The sequence below is a fragment of the Danaus plexippus genome, chromosome 15 (genome assembly GCF_018135715.1).
Source record: "Danaus plexippus chromosome 15, MEX_DaPlex, whole genome shotgun sequence".
NCBI lineage: Eukaryota > Metazoa > Arthropoda > Insecta > Lepidoptera > Nymphalidae > Danaus > Danaus plexippus.
This window is the reverse complement of record NC_083547.1, coordinates 979,448-1,002,651: the sequence shown is the minus strand read 5'-3', so window position 1 is coordinate 1,002,651 and position 23,204 is coordinate 979,448. Positions and strand designations below refer to the sequence as shown.

The 23,204-nt window shown below is 32.5% G+C and overlaps 2 protein-coding genes across 3 annotated transcripts; both read left to right on the top strand.

Annotated features, from left to right (window-relative positions):
• The first annotated feature begins 2,246 nt into the window (after positions 1–2,246).
• On the top strand, positions 2,247–13,656 carry LOC116766467 (transcriptional regulator ovo-like). 2 transcript variants are annotated; one of them, XM_032656314.2, is made up of 4 exons: positions 2,247–2,556; positions 9,475–11,144; positions 11,499–11,924; positions 12,036–13,656. In XM_032656314.2, exons 1-4 carry the CDS (start codon positions 2,397–2,399, stop codon positions 12,219–12,221), a joined length of 2,442 nt encoding a protein of 813 aa, XP_032512205.1. In that variant the 5' UTR covers positions 2,247–2,396; the 3' UTR covers positions 12,222–13,656. The 2 variants fall into 2 exon arrangements, with proteins under 2 accessions (XP_032512205.1, XP_032512204.1); XM_032656313.2 differs by having other exon boundaries at positions 9,475–11,201.
• A 3,096-nt stretch (positions 13,657–16,752) lies between these two features.
• On the top strand, positions 16,753–17,528 carry LOC116766505 (large ribosomal subunit protein bL27m). Its single transcript, XM_032656382.2, has 3 exons — positions 16,753–16,896; positions 16,988–17,151; positions 17,257–17,528. Exons 1-3 carry the CDS (start codon positions 16,845–16,847, stop codon positions 17,458–17,460), a joined length of 420 nt encoding a protein of 139 aa, XP_032512273.1. The 5' UTR covers positions 16,753–16,844; the 3' UTR covers positions 17,461–17,528.
• Positions 17,529–23,204: the final 5,676 nt, after the last annotated feature.

Here is a 23,204-nt window from a genome sequence, read left to right as displayed (position 1 = left end):
TTATTATAAATACCTACAATATTGTTTCCAATTTTAATCCTTCATATACATTGTGCTCATATAACAATAATATTTAATTATTTATCATCAAAGTTAATCAATCAATCATAATAGAAATAACATTAAACTTATCTAGGTACTAGACGTATAACGAAGCTGATTTAATTAAATGAATTAATACATTTTACAAAATTCTTTCAAAGTAAGCGACAATATTACTATTGTATTGCGTATTTTGATAAGAACGAGTCAAATGTAATTATTTTTAATGTATTATCAAATAAACGGACAAGTACCAAGTGAAATTAAGTGTGACAACATCGTCTTGTATGTATAATATGTTACAAACTGAACTGGCAACTAAACTTAAAGAAGGTTACTTGCCTAGAACTTGAAGTTGAATCGGAGGGGAGCGTAAGTTGCATAATACGGAAGACGAGTCGAAGGAATCATTACTAGTCACAAAAACTTGTAACAAGAAATGAAAGCCTACCCTAAATATAGAACATAAGAAAACTTGTCAAAGTTAAACAATATTAATATTATTATTATTTAATTTTTTTTTTTTTTTTACAAAATATTTCATCATACAATTAATACATTATCTTAATTTAGTTTCTGATTACAAGCAGTTAATAGATTTCAAAAAAAATTTGGAACAAAATCCTTTTTTGAAACGGTAGCCAGCTAGGTTTTTTTAAGCAAAAAATATTAACAAATCACTCAACAGCATCATTTTAAGGTCGTATTAGACAGAAATTTTCAAATACATCAATATTTAATTAATAAATCTGTAATAAATTAATGTTTTATTGTTTTTCTATTTATATATACACGGTTAAAATAACTTATGTATCAGCCACACAAAAGACGTCAAAGCATTATAAATATTTATTAAAAACGAAACCGTTATTTAATTAATGTCTGTAATTTTAATTTTATACGTTTGTTAAAGGTCTTCGAAGATGTTTATACACTCAGCGTGTACGAAGTGAGGTGCGGTTATACTTTGATACGGGTTTTTTGCTCACTTCCACTAAACAAGAGACGTAATCCGCAAAAAAACTAAACAGTTCTCGCCAGAGCAATGTAAAACCGTTTCGTTAGGATCATGGCCGATATAATCTCTTTTTTTTTATATTCGGACAGAAAATTCCTTCATGAAATATCAAGCAAATTCTTAAGCACCTCTCATAATGACGTCTTAGTTGAAGTTCAATCGAAAGATGAGATGTGTCCATTAGATATTTTAAAGTACGGAAGTTGGATACAATGATTTCTATTTGTATTTAGCAGGAAATATCAAGCATTGTCAGGAAGTTGATTATAAAACTAGGCTTTGAAAAATTCATTATACATTTTATTATTACAAAGGCAGATTGAATGTTGCCGTCCGCATGTAACTTTTGGTGTAGACGGAGTCAAACGCCGCTGTAATTAAAAGAAACAATAAAATGGACACAGAAATTTTTGTTATAAAAGTTGCTGTAAATGGTTTTGTCTCTGTTATTGTTCATATTTTATTTGTTGTTGTAAATCCCCGTTTTTCTAAAACGGTGAATACCCAGCATTAGTTTCTCTAAGGATTCGTTTGTTCTTAATCCTCCTGTTACTTAAAAGGACGCCGACATATTTTGTTAGTGAGAATTTTTAAAGTCATGAATATTCAAAGATCCCGGAGATGATGGCAATATCTACGATTCTTCATATTTAAATTAGTTGCTTTGTGATGAACCTTAATAACGAAAAACCTGTATGAATATAGATGTTCAGACATCAGTATTAAGCCTCCGATACTAAATCACAATTGTATCTGCTGTTATTGTTTTATAGTCTTTACCGATCTCGTGACTCATCTAAAACTGATCTTGGTTCAATATAATTCCTGGAATTATTATTTGTAAGACCAATTTTTTAAACTATAACCAATATTTTTATTTATTCTATTTAAACGAAAGCAGTTCCAAACATTATTAAAATTAATAGAGTTAAACTATACACTTTTCAAATAAAAAAATCACCAGGTAAGTACAACAAGTGAATTCAAGATAAGAATCATGTAAAATTTTCCGATACCATTTATACAAACCATACAATCCTAAGAACTGTACAGTCCCAAAAAATCTATTATGACAGAGAAATGAGTATGTGCAAGCACTTTTACTGGAATCTTTATTAGTTGCGCGAGCGCAGGGGCGGCGCGGGCGGACCTGTCCGGGCAACGGTGCCGCGATCACACCTACCGACGCTCAGTCCTCTCTTAGCGGCCAACGGTACCGCATGTCCGCTAACAGAAAACATACGCGAACAGCCGTGCAGTGTTATGATGCAAACCTGTGTTAAATGGATTGTATCGTCGTATATTTAGACTAGTGTGAAGTGTTTATTTATCGAAGATGCCGAAGATATTCCTCATCAAGAAACGACTGCATGAACAGCAGCTAGGCCTGCAAGAAGGGCAGGAGTTGTTGGGTAAAGGTGACCCGCTATGCCCCGGTTCTCCACTGGACGACGGTCCGATACCTCTTCTGTCCAAAAAGGATAAGGAATGCGTCGGTGAGTCTGGCTTCATGACACAATACGCCCATTCATCGCTTCAGACATCTTTTTGTAACTTCCATCGTCCTGTTAAAATTTATAACGAACTCTTTCATTGCATTCACATGTTCTCTTCTATAGTTTATCTTAAGAAATTATTATTTTTCTTACTACTTCAGTACCATTGTACTGGATGCTGTATGTAGATACCGTTTTTCATAGCAGTAATTTCTTGGTGATATTTTTATTTACATCTTCCTCCATAACGGCCGGCCGACAAACCAAAAAAAGGATACTCGGTCCGAATCCTGTTCTCGGCCGACAAACGTCTACCTGCGATCATGTGTGACTTGCGTGATACTAATACTGTTGTCATCTGATTTAAAGATAGTCTAGAGCTTACATTTTAAAATAAATGTCAAAAAGTTTTTCGTTCAACGATATCTAAGAGAATTGTAATTACCCTTGAACATATAATATTATTGTTTAAATAAAGGAAGCCAGACGTCACCGTGTTAACGGTGTCAGGTGCTTGGAGATGTGAATCATTATACTAACTGTTCTGTTTTTGATTTTTCCACTGTTTATTCGCGTCTAGTTGCTAAAATATCAATATCTTTATTATGTCTCGCTCGTTCTCAGCTTACAAAATGTTTCAGTCAAATAGAATTTTCATTTAGAATTCATTGTATTATTATGAATGCTCACATGTTAGGATGTCTATTGTTTAAATGCAAGAGTCCTCAAAAACAAACCTATAGTCCGATATAAATCGTATCTATCAGAGGAATTAAGATTAATTCAACAAGATGATATGTGAATGAGATTCTAGGTACCAAAATTTTGAGTACAAATGCAAAGAAATAGTCAAATTAAATACAGATGATGACTTGTAGTATATTGATAGCTATGATGATGATGATCATGATGAATAAATAGGAAGCTGTGATGAATCAGTGGTCGAGTTGAATCGTCAGCATTTGCCGGCGAGGTGTCAATGATTGCGGCACAATGGCGCGTTTCCGTCGGCCATCGCTTTGTATTTGGGTCACTCACCGCAATCGCTGCCATATAATTAACCACGATTATTACGGTTTTGAATAAAACACTGTTTTATTAAACAATGACATTGAATTTTGCATCTGATTTCGATTTTTTCATTTTACTCATTCGTCTTTTGTTCTGGGAATCGATCTCCGAATTCGAGGTTTCGATGCATATCTATGATTAAAAGGTCTGAGGAGTCTCATTGACTTTATTATACATACATACAATATAGTCACGAAAATTCAACATAGAACATCCATTAGCGAAAAACATATCAACTTTACCGTTACGAAACCCGCATATGTCCCTTATCGGAACGTTTTCAGGGTTGCCACCTTCCAATCTCCTGGAAGTTCCTTAATACAGCCATTCAATAAAAAAAAAACAAACTAAATTAATATTATCGTGAATGAAAACATTTTAATTATCACAACCGAATGTATTGATACTGCCATGTTTTAGCTCTTTCTTTTAATATATTTAATTTACGGTAAATGAAATAATTATTATGATTATATGATCATTTGTAGTAATCTCCGGACGACCGGAAAACTAAGATGTAGCAACCCTAGCATTCTACATAAGAGACGAATATAACTAGACATTGTATTCCAGGTGAAGTTACACCTGTTCAAGCACTTGTTATAAGGTCACAGCGATAGTGGGGAAGTTATGAGGGTACCAACTGTCAATTACGTACATAAAATTTCTAAACGTTATTTATTATATAGTGAAAATAAGGTATTCTAAGAGCGCTGTCTCATTTCATATAAAAGATTTCAACGCGTCATCGGTCTTTGATTAATGAGATAAGAATTATACTATGTAGTTGTACAATTAAGTTTGTAATATCTTTTTTAGTTTAGTTTACTACAAAATAATCTTCCTTCGTTTGAATCTGTTGAATATTAACTTCCCTTATCGATAGTAACAAATTTCTCGTTTTACAAAAGTATGTGAACGTGTAGAAACAGGTCTCTGTTTAATTTGACATGTATAAAGAATAGAAAATAGAAGTCTTCCGGACAAGATGACGATACATGAACTGTTTATCAGCTGACTAATTAATTGAAGTTCTTAATTACACGAACTGGTAAATGAATGTCGTATTTAAATGAGGTGTGTTTTTTTTTATAATTTATCTTTTATATTTTTAATTCGTTTTAAATTATATAATCTTTTTTATCATTATATAGTATATAACACAGTTTCATAATTATCTTTAAAAATAATGAATGCTGTCAAAACCAAACAATATAATAGTTATCCTCGCAGCGAAAAAACGGAAGAAAATTCAATAAAATGGCAACGAAAATTTAAACCGTTATCGTATTTTAATTCAATACTTTATTAATAGCGTGTCAAGAACGTAACAGTCCGTAATAATTACATACGTGTTATATGCGCACAAACATATATATAACTTAAGGTCAAGGGCTATGACGATTACAGTCACACAAAGCTATTAACTGTAATTGTTGATTCAGAGCTGTTAATATTCACTTCCATTTTATAATCTTCAAATCAGTTTTATTTGAGATTCACTAAAACATCAATCGTCTCTTGTGAAAAGTAATTCATTAAAACCAAAAAAAAAAAAAAAAACACAAGTACGCGGAACATATGCATGTCCATTGTGCACTAAGCCATTGTACGCACCTTTTTAACGTTTTGCCTTTACAAAGATTTGCGATCATAAAAAGTAAGATTGCATTCACAGTCGGAACATTTCTCGGAATGTATCCCAAACAATTGGAGTCATTTTCAATTACAGGCTTATCTTATCTCACCCATTTCTTTTAAGAAGATTTTCTGTTTGAATAAACTACTTAGTATTTAATGTATGCACATTTATATAAAGCATTTCTTTGAAGGATAAAGTGAAAATAATAATACCAGCACCACTAACTAGAAAACCTGGTAAATATATTCGCATTGGCCACTCGTATCCAAGAGCTCCGTTTTTGTGACAAGATGCGCCACACGTGAGACATTCCTTCTAGGAACATTCGCATATGTTAATAGCGTATGGTTCTTTGGATGCGGGCAGTTTTTAATTGCCCGTCGTATATAGGAAGGGCATCTGCGCTTATTTGTAGACAGTTTTTATCTCAAGCTATCTATTTAAGTATAATAAAGTCTCAAACGTTATACATATTTAAGTGTTCGCTTCCGTTAATGTTTGTCTTATTCTCTTGTAAAGATCTCTCTTTAGATCTGAGCTTGTCGATTCCCGCAGATTTCTTTCTGCATCCCAAATTTTTCTAAGATATGACATGAAACAAATAAGCATCCATTCATCCAAGCTTTTCTCTTACTAAAAAAAGGTCTAATTCATATACCTACAATTTTAAAAAGAAAATTCAATATAAACAATATTATCTCATACATTTTCCATTCCAAGCCTGTAAGTGTTGCTACATGAGAGTGCTGAACCCTATAATTATCGTCTATAATTTATAATAACCAATTTAATGAACCACTGTAACCAATATGCTCTTTAAATTACTGTATCGACCTTGAATTTTAAAATTGTATCCTTCATTGTTTGCTTACAACATTTAATCCCGTTTGCTTGTGAATTTTCAGAGAAAAATATTGTAATGCTAGTAATTAACTAAGTCTTAATTTTAAAAAGCTTCTGCCAAAAAATTTTAGAACAATTGCTTCAAAACGAATAGTTAATACGCTCTTAAACTGTTCTCAGAAAGATTATACTCGTAAGCTATAATGACTTACAGTTACTTTGTCTAAATTATAACTAAGAATACAAGTCTTATATGAGTTATTATTTAGAAGCCTAAACATGGAATACTTCGTAGAGATTATCTGGTACTATGACAAAGATTTATTGATCACTTAAATGCCAAAGGATTTGATTTCTTGACATAAAACCCATTCCTTCTTATCAAAGGCCTTAAGGACCACCTAGACTGAGGTCATGACTTCGTACGTCACTGAACATCATGGTTTTTCTTTATAATGTTACAGTTTTGATGTAAAAAAAAAAACTATTCGCACGCATTAGTTCTTAGAGTAAGGTCATTGTTGTGTCATGCAATAAAGATTACTTCGTGTAGCTATTTAGGAGCGATTTGTTGTAAGCCGTTCAAAATGTATTCTACTTCACAATTAATGAACCTGTTGGACTGCTTAAGAATGTTTAGATTCGATTCAGAAATACTCAAATATCTGCATTTGAAGAGTTTCCTTAAATCTGTAAAACATTAAATATTCATAACGATAGTTCACAAACTTTATTATCTAATAAATTTAACGGTTCTCTCTTAACAAACCACTGAGATACCTCGTTAATTACTACTAGTTATTAATTAAATGAATTCATATATTACTTGTTTCATATACCAACACCAAATTAATCGCGTAGCCTTGAGCACTTCGACAAATATATTTGGGTCATTAACCCTTGCCAAATCTGGTTGTGATTCACGCTGTGATCAAAGTTATAATAAAGCGTTGAACAGTTTTTGCTCCTTTTCGTTTAGAGACAAGAAATAGGTAGGTATCGTTTTTTGTAACGCTCGTTATGTACCGCGCTCAAAAAATATGGAAGGTCTTTAGAATGTAATCTCATCGTATAACGCTTGAATTTTTTTAATCAATCTATCATGTTTAAAAAATTATTAGGATAAACGGAACTTAATAAAGAATATGAAGTAACAAGACATACATTTGAAGAGGAACACTCAAACAAAACACATGCGTCGATAAAATAATACAAGACAAGAAAAAATGTCCTTCCGAATGACCTCAACCGTTCCCGTACCGTCAACCGTGTGCTATCGGTACTTGGGCTTTAAAAAAAGGTTCAACGGAATTTTATGTTCCCTCCGAGGCAGTCCTTCATAGTTGTCTTACATTTATAACGCGTTAAATGCTAACAGCGTGCGATAACCCTATAGTACGGACGGACTAGTCCGACCGCTCGCTAGTTTTTATTCTTGTTTGCTAGCGACGAGTGAACCATTGTGTTACGCTGAAGTATTGTAACGTCGAACAAATTGAATCTCCTGATGATAAAAACTAACCCTGAATATACCAAGCATCTGAATACATACATAGAATTATATACATATCAGACTGTGATATTCAATGATCAATTATTTCAGTTTTAAATTGTACCGCTAATGATTCCTATATCAGGAGCTCGGACATTAATAACATGTACCCGAGACCACAGAATATTTTTAGTGCATTAACTTCGCATAATGATATGTTGAAATGATTTTTAAGTGATATCATTAAGGAAGTATCGACGAAACAATTTTAATAGGCCATTTATAACTGTAAATCATTATTGTTGCTACGTTTTATATATTTTCAATAAAACACCATACAACGAACGACTATAGCATGCTAATCAGCACAGATGGACAACATAAACACTCTTTGTTTAATGTATGCGAATTCTAACTGACGTAGTTTAAGCAAATAGAATACGTATATCTATTGACATTAGAGTCAAATACGCTTGTATGTAGTCGTGAACGAATATAACTAATTAATGCCAAAAAGTGATGCGAAGGCTGGCTTTGTAATAGCCAAATAATGAGTTGCTCGCGTTCAAGGTTACACGTACAGTTTCTCGGCAGGAAACAGCAAGAAACTGAATAGATATGGACATAGTAATTACGGGGCCTTGACTTACCGTTTAGAATAAAACCCGCGCTATTTAAATAGACCTCGTTAGCAAACTCTCAATGCTGACTGTAAAAATACGCACAGAGATGTCAATACATATCTAAGTAACGATAAGCATTAGCCACCATCAAATGTTATTTAAACTCTTCATTTTGAGATGATTATATGGCAAGCTATTAGAAGGTTTATAAATAGTAAAACTTTATATACCAATAAAAGCTATTTCATGGCTACGGGTCAAATAACCGTGATAAATGACCAAACCAGATAATTCTAATGAATTGCTTGGAAACTCATTTTCTGTGATACAAACCGCAAATATTCTCATATATTTTTTTATATTATTTAGAGATATTTTTGTGATATTCTACTATTGTATTTGTATGAGAGTAATATGAAATAAACACGTATTATATGTAAAAACATTCTTCATGTACTCTTATCTTGAGCCTTGATATGTTTCTAGGAATTCCTATATAAGAATACTGTCATATTGATAGATATCTGAATCAGATCCGAAATGTCAAGCCTGCCCGCGCAGACGCTTACAATTACGGGTACGAAACAAAAAAGAGGACACAACAATGCAGGCAGCGTCCTTGAGTCCCTAACAAAAGCTGAGAAAGGGCAAAGGAACTTGTTTCGACCAACCTTGGGACTTTCACTGGCTACCTACGCATATTTGCTCTATTTGATTGAATATTAAATTGCTTCCTTCCTAATGTGTTTGAAAATCATGCCATAAGGTCCCTTCTATCATTTTAAATCTAATTAATAAGTACCAGTGCGAATTACAATTAGTACGATATGCTAAATATCTTCATAAAGTAATCTTACTCTAGTGATGTTTGATTTCTTTCAAATATATATCTACATCATCCATAAAATATTTTTGTCGAGTCGAAATTGAATTTGGTATTTTGTGAACTGGCGCATCAATTATAATATGACACATACATACATACACTACAATGCTGTAGGTGTGTATGTGGAGGCGAGTATTACCGTTATGGAGGCACATACCGGTGACGTGAACGACGCCATACGAGACGCTTTACGAATACGATATAAACCTTCAAGAATAGTGATTGCTTAATAACAGGTTCATAATAAACCAAGACTTTACATAATTTTTGCTTTATTTATATTAATTATTATCATAATAGTTTCATATTTATACCAGTTTTTGTTCAATTTGAATTGAAAATTTTGTTTTGCATATTACAGATCGCGATGTCTTTGGACAAAGCAATGGAGCTAGTAGTGGGCAAGATCGTCGCATTAAAGAACCAAGAAGATTTATATCATCAATATTAGGAGGCGAAATTCCTTATGGTAGCCATAGGGGACACGTTCTTACACAGGCAGAGAGAAAACAATATTTGCCAGTTGCTACCGAAGAAAAGAAATCTGAAGATAGACCTCTAATTAAGGAAGAGAAAGATCTCTTAGAAAGTGAACCAGTCGTCCTGCCATCAAGAAAATCACCTTCACCCGAATCCATACCTTCTCCTGGAATAGACAACAGTATCACATGTCAGAAAGTATCAGTAATACAAAGAACCCCATCACAGTCACAATTCCAAAAAAATAAGAAAGAATTGTCTGATATAACAATTCCAAATACTTTGCCGACCTCCGAACCAGAGCAAGACCAGCCTATTGATTATGCCATTGCAAAAAAACGAGGTGAAACGGAAGATGAAGAGACAGAAAAGAAAATACGAGAACAAAGAAGAACTAGCAGCTCGAAAATCGCAAACGGAATTCTGGCTCGACCTGTGTTAGTATTGCGAAATCGGCCAGGAAGCATTAAGATCCCAGGAATTATTAATGCCGCTGCTGGCCATGGTCGGTCAACTGGCAGCAGTGGTTCAGCTGGTAATTCTCAAAGCAGTGGTGGCTCAGGAAATTTCAGCTCCGGTGCTGGAAGCGCTGCCCCTTCATCTGGTGGGGGTGGGGCTCTTGGCGGTGGTTCGGGCAGTGGTGGCAACGGTCGAGATGGTAGATCTAATTACGGCCCTAATAGTCCCCCAACTGGTAGTCTACCACCGTTCTATGAAACCTTGGGACCCTCAACTAAAAATGGACAAAATACATACAATGCAAATGGTAACTTCTCAAATGAGTTTAACATGATTAATGGTTTTAACATGGATTGTGAGAATACCGAAAATGCAAATACAAATTTCTCAGAGCAGAGCAAACAATATTCTCTAATGCAAAATGCCCACTACGGCTTAGCTCTTAAAGATGAAGAAATTGATTATGAGAATAAATTAGAGAACTTAGGAACCATTGGTAGTTATGGAAGTAACTTTGATGAATCAATGGTCGTTGATATGGGTGAAGATGTTATAGATAACAACCAATTTTACACAACTTTAACTTTTGCACCGAATGAAGGCATTCTAGGAAACCTATCAGATTCAACAGAAGACTTTGCAAGTTTACTGAATAATCATGTTGAGTCTATAACCGACTCTGAATTACGTGAATCTTCATCAATTACTCCTGACTCAGTGCACAATCCAGTAGACATTGAATCATTGGCAGAACAAGTTAGTTTAAGTCGACAGTACTACGAAAAAGCCAATTACTTAGCATTTGCAAGCCAAGAACAAAGTTCAACGTACAATTTTGCCAAGGAGAGGCCAGATTTGCTAATGCAGTTAAATCCAGCATTACTCCAACATAATGAGGGACAAATGCAACAATTACAAATTCACGTTCAACTCCAGCAAAGACAACAAATTTTGTCGCCCGTATTTCCATTCACTAGTCACTCTTTAGACCTGGATTCACCGACAGGGGTTTCGCTGCCATCACCCGGTGGCAACAACTCCTTGGACAGTAACAACCACATCGAGAACTCTGCTCTCAGCCCTGCTGCTGCTGTAAGTTTGAAGAAAGGCTCTATCAACGATAGCAAAATTCAAATTTTGCAACAAAGGGTAAGCATTATTTGATTTTAAGGCGAAGCTTTGGTTTATTTTGTCTTCGGTGTCATTGACATTGAAGCTTTATAAAAAAAGAACAGTCGTTATTATATAACGCTGAGCCTGAATCAACTCATGCTTTCACCTTTTGCAAATTATGATATTGTTTTTAGTCAAATAACATTTTAAAGGACAGCTCTAAACGATTAAGCTCAGCCTTATAAATTGTTGACAGATTTTTGATTTTTCTTTTCAATTTGGCTGTCCTAAAGAGATTAATATATTTTTAACAATAACTTTTGATTTTTTCAGTTGGGCTTACCAGCGGAGCTGCCATTAGAATTTATTAATGGCGGTCATGGTGTTAAGAATCCATTAGCTACTGAAGCAAACGCTAGACAGAGGGAAGAAGAAAAAAATAAACAAGTGCTTGTAAGCGAAGATGACCCGACAAAATTTGTTTGTAGAGTGTGCTCGAAGAACTTTAGTTTGCAGAGGCTTCTGAATAGACACATGAAATGCCACTCTGACGTAAAAAGATACCTTTGCACTTTCTGTGGAAAAGGCTTCAATGATACATTTGATCTTAAGAGGCACACAAGGACACACACTGGGGTCCGGCCTTATAAGTGCAATCTGTGTGAAAAATCCTTTACCCAAAGATGTTCGTTAGAATCTCACTGTCTAAAAGTACATGGCGTTCAACATACTTATGCTTATAAGGAAAGAAGGACTAAGGTAATGATATTTAAAAATTGATCTATTAAATATGTATTTATTTTATTATATAAATAAGATTAATACATTACGATAAGTTATTTATTTTTCATATTTAAAATTGTTTTTTAGATGTACGTGTGCGAAGAGTGTGGTCATACAACATCGGAACCAGAAGAACACTACATGCATCTCAAGAAACAGCATCCCTATTCTCCAGCTCTTCTGAAATTCTACGATAAGAGACATTTTAAATTCACGAACGCGACTTTCGCCAACCAGCTGCTGGGACAACTGCCCATGCCAGTACACAATTAATTAAACATTACATTGACTGACTTCTGTACCGTTACTTCATAATTTATTAATACTTTCAATATCTCGGTACAGAGTTGTGTAATGATATACGAATTTATTCCGTCCGTTGGTTAATTTAAAGGACTTTGATTATGTTCCCAGTGTGCACGGGAAACAGCCTCTGTATGAAATTCTTGCATTTATTATGTATGTCTTCCAAACAAAATGTTTGCATTCAAAACATTTTGTTCATAAAGGTCTAATTCCAATGACAGAACACGCGTTATTGTTGTTCTGAATTGAAGATAACTTTATTTTTCACAGTCGAGGTATATCCTTATGCCCTATTATGGCGTGACTGCAATTAAAAATCAAAGTATCGGGTATTATGTGCAATCTTTGGTGATGGTACGGGATTAATGTAAGTTAGCTTTAGGACAAATCGTAACAACTAGCTTTAGCTCGTAGACATTTATGATATTGACATTGAATTAGTTTCATTTCAAATCGGATTTTATTGGGCGTGGAATGTAGATGGTGCTAAATGCGAGGAATTTTTCTGCCGCGATTTGGAACGAAACTATGATGATTTGGATGACACCTCTTGTCCAAATCATAATACTTCCGTCAACTCCTGTACGGTTTTGATATAACTATTAACTCCACAATAAGGAATCTCTTTCCTCGTTTAGTGATATTAGCTTCTAATCATCTCACAACATATTAACACAAATTATGTCACAAGTTTTGTGTGTTATGTACTTAATGTTATGTTTGTTTATTTTTTGTTGGTACTTATTGTAACATAAATATTTGTAGCTCCTCTAATTGGGCTTAAACGAAGTCGTACCATGTTAAAATGCATTTTCAGAATTATTTATATTATTTAAATTATAGAATCGGATGCAGTTCGTGCTGTGAGAGTGTGTGAGAATAATCTAAATGTGTAATTAAATTATTAAATGCGTTGTTTGTTGCAGCATTTGTAAACGTCGAAATAATTGTTATGTGAATTGATTTAGATAATTTAGGAGAAAGTTCTTTATTTTATGCTCAATTTTGGTACATTTGCGCTTTCACAGCGAAGCTTGTGGATATAATGAAAATTGTAAATATATCTAAATTTAGTAAATTAGTAGTAAAAATTGTAATAATATTATCTAAATATTAGTAGTACCTAATTAGCGTTTATGAGATTTTTAAAAGATAATATTGTTAAAGTATTTTTTACGATTGGATAAGTTTTGATTGATCTGAACGTTTATTTAATATATTGGCTTATCAAAAGGTTTTCGTTTCATAGTATTGTGACAGCGCAATGTCTTGAATAGTAATCTCACGATTTTTGCATTTATTAGCATTTTGAGTCAATTCTCAAAGTTGATGTTTCTTATTTTTTAAACACTCTTGTTATTCTGTACTGATAAGCAATATATCAAGATTAAAACAATTAAAATTTTGTTTTATTCGTGTAGATTCTTCCTCTTATTATAAATATTAAAAGACTGAAATCTTAAATAAATATAGTCATCGAGAGTAACCTCTAATAGAAAGCAAAGGACCGAGTTTTGTGTTGTAATCAGGAGACAAAAAACAAACAACACGTATGAAACGATGTGGATATGTTTAGCGTTAACTGGCTCCAATTTAGTTTGAAGTAACCCTAAATCAAGTTGGTATAGCCAATTTAAATAAAAATAATTTTAGTAATTTTCTTTAACATATTTTCTGTTTTTCGATAACAGTTATTGTAGAATAAAAAATAAAAAAAAAAGATTAAAAAATTCCGCAAGCTGGCAACACAACGAAAATTTGTTTAGTGTGGGTCGTTTACATTTTTCGTCTTCGAATATTAAAATCGGCGATAGAGAACTAGAATTAATGAAATGCCGTTGAATAATATTTTTGTTGATCTTACCCAGGAGTGTTGAATATATTTTTTTTCATTATTGTTATCTTAATTTTGACTGTCCTATAATCATATTTAATTATTGAAAAATTACATTACAACAACGTTGTGATTTTGAAGACATTCTAAAAACAAAACCTGATTATCAAAGATATTTTCAATAAGTAACAACATAATGTATTTTTTCATCTCTATTCAATACAAAGAAATAAAGTAGTATCATTGCCTTTCATAATTAGCTAACGAAAATAGGCATGACGACAATATTAAAAATCGCCGATTCATTGATTTTAGAGAAGTCAGATTTTATAAATTTAAAACACTAATCGGCCATTTTGTCTGAAACACCAATAGCATCGTATGACGTCACACTTATTTGATCTCGCTGTCCACTGTTGTTGTTCTCATTAATGAGTATTTTTTATATTAATTTTCACCCTAGATACTTCTTAAATATATTGAAACTCGTTTTTAATATTACTATATAGTACCCTCTAAGGTTATTAACTTATTACAACAATAAAGTTGTAATTTTTATTTGTGAATTGCTATTATTATTTGCTAATTTAGAGTTATTACTATATTAAATACAATAATTATACCTATTAGTACGAGTAGTATTTTACGTCTTAGTAAACGTATCCAATCTGATATGATTCCCCGAGCCAATGTGTCGTTATTTGTTCAAATTAATTTCAATTACTTTAGATCAAACCAACAAACATTCATCTTGCCTGCTCGTGATCGCGGTAGCTGCAAAGGAACTGGACGTCGAGATTATGTACTTAATAATAATTTTTAAAATATCGTACTATTCGAAAACCTTAGTTTCATATAAACATTTGAACAATTAAGTGTAAGATTTCCCAGAGAATTATAGCCCATAAGATCAAAGCTATAGGTTCTTACAATGACGGATGATGAAGATGAGGAAAAACCAGCATCAATTGAGTGCCACGTTTGTGTTTCTGCCCAGTGTGGATGTAAGCATGCTTTTTCACTACTTATGTGGATCCATAGCTGAAGTGAAGAACCTTCATGAACAGAATTCCAGTGTTATTGGTGAAAATCAAAGCTATCAAGAGTTGGCACTTCTTGGATATTTATATTTGCTAAAGATTTATCTCCTGGTACAATTATACTTCCTTCTAACTCTACAGTTCTTGCAAATTTTTTAGAAGAAAGATGAAAATCAAAACTAGACAACTGCGAGCTACTAAAATGTCATCCAGAATAATCTGGATGTTTATAATACACACACTACTTAGCATCCCAATGCAACAACTTAGGCTCAATATAAGAAAGAGAGTTGTGACTTAATTTTAAGTAAAGGTTCTCATTAGTAAAGTTCAATCAGAAACCAGGGACCAGTTAATAAATAACCTTTGTTTTGAACTGAGGTAACAGCTTCAAGAGATTATGAAGAGAGTTGCGGTCAGACCATGGGATGATGGGATTCTGAATTCAACCCTCATCCAAGGAAAGATACCAGACACACAATAATGAAATAGGATGGATAGTTAGAAAAAAAACTTAGCAAGAAAATAGGATGATAATTCAAGAATACTGGATTGTTCACATCCTTTAAGCATCCATTGATAGTGGGTTCTTCTGATTTAATATGTCAAGACGGCATAGTGGAGATGAAATGTCCTGTCAGTAACCAGACTTATCTCAACTAAAATTCCCATTTTTAAAAATGTTAAACCTAACAACAAATGCTTTGGCCAAATTCAAATAGTCTAAATATTCACACAATGTTCTACTACAAAAAATGTTAAAATTATAAGTAACTTTTAATGAATAATATATTTCACTTTACTTGAAAATGTTATAAAATTTTGGATAACCTGTGCACCAACTGTTTAAAAAATAAAATAAACACAAAAATACTTTCATTTAATAAAAGAATCTTGTTCATTAATCAAACCATAAGCTATATTCATCGCATCGTCCAGAAATCTAATTGATGAAAAGAAAGATGTTGGTTTCGAAATTGAAATGACCAGTGTATACCGAGATTTTGTTGCGACATTTATTTTAAAAGAAAGTTTAGTTAAACGGTTAGAATCCAACCCAAAAAAAATCTTATACTTCGACTCGGTCCATAGATACCTCGGGTATAAAGGGTCTGTTATTGGAAATTTATTGTTTTAATCGGCGATATTATAACTAGTACTGAAAGACTTTCTAATTAAAGACAGATTGATATGTTATATTGATAGTTCTGCAAAAGCTTTGAGAAAAGTAAACTTTATCAAACTAGCGATGTATATCAATTGAAGAATAAATAATAAATAACAATGCTGACATTGGACAGTGACTGCGGACTTAAAACGTTTCATTAACCGAAAATAGAGCCTGAAAAATATGATTGCAAACAATAAACGTATGAATAAAGATAAATTGATAGATAATTTACTTGAAAAATCAAGCATTAGCTTTGAAATATACGGGAAAAAATATTTTTATGAAAAATTATTAGAAATTTAAATTAAATTATACTTAGAATTTCTATATATATTTCAGATATTTATCTTTAAAATTTCAAAGCTGTTTTTGCCCCTAAATATTATATAATATTATAATGGTAGGAACAAAAGTAATGGAATCCATTTTAATATATTTAAAAATGACAAACTTACAATTGACATTTATTGTCATAACTTGAAGGATGAGGTTATGAAGTTGAGCTGCTAATCATTTGTATATGCGATCTCAAAGTTTATTACAAAATGTCTTGGAACTACCTTTTAAACGCGAAAAAAACTAATACACCGGTAATAGGTATATAAATCAACTTCTATTTAATCCTTCAGTTAATTCCTTCAGTGAAATAAATCAATATATGTTATTGTATCTCTCATATTTTTTCTAGAAATTTTGCGCTACGCTAGTAAAAAGACTGGAGGAAGTACAAAGAACACTAATTGTAAAGTGAAACCCAAGCATAGAGGTTGGAAAGTTCAGGATGGTCATTTTGTTCAGACTGGTCATATGCTGGCTACTCAGCTGACTTCTAGATTCCACCCTGGTTTAAATGTAAGCTATCGTAATAAGCTCTATATTCTCTCATATATGATTTAAAGGATAAATTCCTGTGAGATATGAGAAATATGATTTTTTTAACTATTCTTATTATTTCAGGTGGGTATGGGTAGAAATGGAACACTGTTTGCAATCACACCTGGCAAGGTTGTGGTGACATGTGAGAAGTTTGAACCGAATTGGGATCACACCTGGGTGAAAAGAATCTATGGTGGTCGTGAACAACAGACTATATTCAAGAAATATTTCAATGTCATACCAGAACCGCAGCATAACAGATTTAAATTGGTAGATGAAGTGTAAAATAATATCTAGATTTATGTTTAGAGTTAGCTTGGAATGTAAAAAGTAATAATAATGTTTTAATTTTTTTTATTTTATTTCTTCGGCAGTTAAAATGTCAGCCTCGGATTACAAAAAAAAAAAATATGAGAATTTATTGAAAAGCATAATATATTGATGCTTTCTAAGTAATAACCAAATTATAGTTTAGGACATAGAATAGTTTACTATACATAGGCCTCGATGCTTGGCATCTTATAATCTTATAACCTAATAATTTTGTCTTGTGGATTCAAACGACAGTATTGGATTTGTGGAGACAGACATGTATAGTATGTTAAAACTTTATAAATGTTATCTCAACTATTAGTAAGATATAAGGTCCGTCGTATGACCAACACAGTATGACTGATATGGTTTGATGCTCTAGACAGTTAACTAGACAGAGTTTGGGAATAAATCATAGTCTTTGTATTATCCAGATGTCTTAAGCTAAATCACTGTAAAATTTTTTTCATTCTCCATTTTGTATTTGAACACCAAACTTTTAGATTTATAATTTTTACAAATTGTATTAGTATCAAATTAATTTTCAATTATGTTCGTTTCCGAACTACATATATCTGACCCGTAATGGTAAATGATGAATTATTTCTTAAGTAGTGTTCTCTTTGCATACAAGCAGGTAAATGGCTTTTATTTAAAATTTTTAAGAAAGTAATGAAAAATACATTTAGCATTTATGGAACTGATATAAGTGTTTAAATAGCACTTCGTTTGGCAAAACTATCGCTTTTGTTATTAAAGTCAATTCATTTGTTTTATTATACAATAATTAAGATATGATTGTTGTTAAAATTTACAATATTAACAAATTTCTTTTACCTTGAGGTTAAAATTTTTCAAATTAACGCCATCTATCGTGAATATAGAGAGACGCTTCAGACTGCACGACTTTAAAGGTTTCATAGTCTGCGCGAGGAGTATGAAGATGGAATTGTATTATTCCATCCAACTTTACTTAATATAAATTTATTTACTACCCAATGAAGTCCTGTGCAGATCGAAGAGATTGGAAAAATATTAAAAAAGGTTTTTTTAAATTTTAACATATCTAGACCTGGATAATTTATTATGAAGGGTTTTTTGGTTACGTCCGATATTATATGAATTAATAATAATATTTTGAGATGGCTCCACAGTACCTGTACCACATGAGGTAGAGCGGGACAGATAAAGCAAACTGCCTTTGCTAATTTATTTGTGATTATTATATGAATATCTTAATCAAATCTAGAAAGGCGTCATAAAATATAAACTGTGGTAAAGGAAAAACAAAATATAATGACTCTTTCGTTAAGTACGTTAAGACATTCACCGTACAAGTCACTATACAGCATTACGTTTGATGCATCTTAAAAGGCATTGTGAATGACGAAATCCACAACTTGTTCTTTTAATTTGGGTTGTTTTATAATTTGACGTTCCTTCCCGGCTAGAACCCGGTTCGCTGCAAGTCTTATTAGATTCTGTTTTACTTATTGCTGTATGAGATCTGAACAACAGTTGGCCTTTTTACTGCCCTTGTATTTATAGAATAGCCATTTATTTTATTTCAGTCCACACCTCCCGTAACTTGATGTCACTTTTGGGTCAAAAAATAACGCAAATATTATACAGTTGTGGTGAAAATCGTTTTGACTTACAAATATTTATACAAATTGAATTGGAACTAACTGTGACCATACTGTTACTATGCCATTTACAGATTGTAATGGGCATTAACAAAAAAATCGTATACTTCTTTATTTCTTCAACATCACTATATTTCCCAGTAGAGGACATTTTTCGATTCAATTTTATGTGATGGTGGCCGTTTTATCCACATATCTTTTTGTCGGTTCAATCAGTCAGTAAGCAGCCCAGATAAATAATAATTTATTTATAAACTAGTATCGAGATCCAGATCTAAATATGTCCAAAAATTCACTAGCCCAGATAAAATCTCGTTCGACGTATCAGATTTTTAAACTATTAGTACATTAGTAAGGTTCAAACTATGCTTTAACCCCCAAAACTGTGGCATTAGGCCATATTTTGACTTTCAGAATATAATTGAGGCGAATAATCTATTTGCCACTATGCTGAACAGAGTAGTGGACTATGGCTTCGCTAACACTGGTTTCGCTTTTGATTCAGCAAGTCTACACATGTTTTATTAATTAATGTCATTGTTTTAAAACATTCATTGGTGATATTTGGTTGTAAATTGTCACTTTTCTACTTAATGTATGTATAAAAATATATGAAATCTATCCGTACATAAAATTGTTAGAACAGTGAATTCATTCTTCACTTCTGTTCAGCTTTCCCAGTACATCAATCTTCTGTCTAGCGAAGAATAACAAATATCAATAGTTCTCTTATAAAATTATATTAGAGAGACTTTTCCCCAATTACGACGACGACAATTGACGAACGTGGTAACTTGGTGGTTATAATTTTTTTATTATTTTAAGTACATAATCCCGACGTTTCGGTTACTTTGTACCAACCGTGATCGTGACGAGACAAGACGATTCTCATTTCGTCTGCCGAAACGTCGTCTACCGAAACTTCCGAAGTATGTAGTTAAAATAATGAATAAAGTGTAGTAAATACGAAAAGTTGTTTTTATTTAAATGAATACTTGTGAAAGTCTTAGATCTCATTAAGGTCTCCCATAAGTTGACGTCCAAATAAATAAAAACCAAACGAATTCATATTTTTTGTCACTAGAGCCATCTTGGGTCAAAATATTATTTAAATGAATGCTCGCGAAAGTGTTAGATCTATATCAAAATATTATTATTATATTAAGTCGTAAATTATTAAATAATATTTATATTTGCCGTTTGGAGGCAGGAAATAATTATTCAAATTTGTATTTATTATTATCATTACGAAGTTTTTTCGTTTTATTTTTTTCATCAACTTAATTCGTCCACCATTCGTCGAATAAATGTTTTGATTTAATGAATTGAAATACTCAGGCGTATAATAAACTGTGATCACTCTACCTCTGGACATAGGTCTCTTAGTCGATATCTAGAATTACTCCTTAAATATATCATCTTACTCATCATTACCCAGCTACGTAAGGCCTCATTCACTTAGTTTACTAGACCCGGCTTTCACTTTAGAACCATTTCCCCCCAACGACCATCGATCCTGCGGCGTATGTGGCCTGCACTCAGCAACTTAGCTTATTAATCCGTTGAACTATATCGGCTGCCTTAGTTATCTGGCGAATATCTCCGTTTTCGATTCTATTCCTTCGAAAAACACCCGATTAAGAAAACTAACCGGACAAAAAGATTGTAATGGTTATTTTCTACGTATTAAATCTACAAGTAATGCCATAAATTTAGTATAAAATAGATTTCCAGCTAGTTAAAAATCGAATATAGAATTATTAATCGAGTGCATGAACTAGTACAGTAAAACTTGTAAGTTTGCACACGGTGTTGAATATTTCACAATATCAGCTGTTCCGCAGTAACACAAAATAACAGGAGCTGAGCTGGCTCATGAAATATGAAGGAAGCGAACGTGCCGTGAGGGACTAACAAATTTTATTGCCATATAAATAAGTTTTAACATAAATCAGTTCAAGTAGTTGTTACACGTTGCTCAAGAATAACCTTTTTTGCTTACTAACGTTGATTAATTTGTCACGGATTTATGGGGTTCATAAGTCAGCACATATTTTTTGAGCACAGCTTAGATTTAATACATTATAACATTGTCCTAGAAGTATAAGTATATCATACATAATGTACTTTTTAGAGAACGTTCTTTTTAAGTAGAATTCAATAGATGTATTAGGTACCAATAATCAATGTCCGACATATATTTTGAAGTTTTATCTACAAGCAAGGACACATTTTGTTACGAGTCATATTTTTATCGTTTTGATTAGCACCAAAACGAGCTTATTATAATATACGTGTTGGTTAATCTAATCCAATACAAAAAAACTATTATTTTAAAATATATACAAAGTACATTTTATTATTATTTACTGAAAATACCGTGGTAGCAGAGCGAACTGCAGGTTCATTGGATAGGAAGCTTCTTGGCTTTTATATCACTGTCACAGATATCTTGTCATCATTTATGGGATTTAACAAAGGGAGAAACGAGATAAGGCACAGGGAAGTGTCTGTAGTTCTTCATCGATAGATACATTTATAGGTATTTACGTCACGCGATTGTTTTATGAACCAAAAATCTGATCTGCCACCTTTAACAGTTCTATACAATAAAAATTGTGTGGATGTCAGGCACAGCTTGTGATGTAGTAACTATAAACAAAATTGTTGATAGTAGAACCGATATCGTCCCGCATTTAGATATTTCATTTTCTGGTCCACTTTCTATCTTTTTTGATATTTTTTTAGTCTTGATCAGCTTCAGAATCCATGAATAACCGGTATGATCGCAACTAAAGATGCTGTGATCAAACTATGTAACATATTTATCAAAAGTAATCTGTTTTGAATTGTCAATGATATGTATATAAACGTCATTTAATAATTTTAATCTATCATAATTTAAGGTTAACAAACGGTTGGGTGACCGAAAGACAGAACGTATTGTTAGTGTTACAAATATTAGTCATATATGTAGTTTAGACTACACTTACACTTATCAAATTCTGGTATATAATATGGTAAATTTTGAGTCTCCAAATTCAGAATATTGATTCTGCAGACACGAGAAATTTTTAAAGAAATCCTTTTAAAAGAAACTCAGAACCTGGTCGGTCATAGGGCTTATTAACTAGGCTTTTTGGTTGCAGTCGGATAATTAAAAAAAAAATAGATATTTATCTATTTTTAGGGTAGCATAATAGGAACAAATTGTATTACACTATTATAATGCTATAAATAATATTGAATAATATAATAGAAGTAAAAAAAAATCTTAGCCGTCTAAACCTTGACTTCAGTTCAGTATAAGGAACGGTGTCTATTTGCACTAGTTTTAAAATATATAGCAAAGCAATCCGTAGGTACGTTTGTAACAGATGTACGAAACTTGAATATGTAACATAAAAAATAGCAGGTAGGGAGAGGAGATTGCTGATTTTCCGGTCCTGAAATAACGTCCGGTGTCCGGATGTGAACTGGACCTATGGGTAACTAGTTGCTGGTACTGTATTAGTGATCGTTGATTAGCGTCCTATTTTTGGAGGTCAATGCTTCATTCATTTCCATGCTATGAGATATATGTAAAAACATTTTTATTAGCAGATTTTTTTGGGATCAATTTATATAGCAGCAATAATACAATGACTTGGTATGTGTATTGCATAATGTAGTTTACAAATGGAACATAAAATGGATATGTCATTTAATAAAAATATATAACAGCCTAATCTTCTCTGAGGTGCTCTCAATAAATATGGCGTGCTCAAAATTTTCCAATTCTGCATGTAATTTCTCTTCGAGCATATTGCTGGGTGCGCCCATTTGGCCAATAATGTCTCACACCCCTGCTGCAGTAACTCATTGCTAAATTAAACTTATTGCGAAAAAGAGAAACTTTTTGCGTGTATGCTCTTAAATTCAGTTTTATAATCTTTTTGAATAATTGTCCCATGAGTTTAAAAATATTCTGATATTGAAAATTTGAGAATAAATGTTTTTGTAGGACTGAACGTCCACCTTTCAGTTATTTAAGTACAAATTAAGTTATATTTAAAATAGTAACCTTTACAA

What these genes read in the sequence shown, in the direction of transcription:
- LOC116766467 (XM_032656313.2), top strand. Translation starts at nt 2,397, where the DNA reads ATGCCGAAGATATTCCTCATCAAGAAACGACTGCATGAACAGCAGCTA. An exon ending in AAAGGATAAGGAATGCGTCG is followed by an intron (nt 2,557 to 9,474) that starts GTGAGTCTGGCT and finishes TGCATATTACAG; the next exon opens with ATCGCGATGTCTTTGGACAA. An exon ending in ATAAGGAAAGAAGGACTAAG is followed by an intron (nt 11,925 to 12,035) that starts GTAATGATATTT and finishes ATTGTTTTTTAG; the next exon opens with ATGTACGTGTGCGAAGAGTG.
- LOC116766505 (XM_032656382.2), top strand. Translation starts at nt 16,845, where the DNA reads ATGTCTTGGAACTACCTTTTAAACGCGAAAAAAACTAATACACCGGTA. An exon ending in AACTAATACACCGGTAATAG is followed by an intron (nt 16,897 to 16,987) that starts GTATATAAATCA and finishes TATTTTTTCTAG; the next exon opens with AAATTTTGCGCTACGCTAGT. An exon ending in GATTCCACCCTGGTTTAAAT is followed by an intron (nt 17,152 to 17,256) that starts GTAAGCTATCGT and finishes TTATTATTTCAG; the next exon opens with GTGGGTATGGGTAGAAATGG.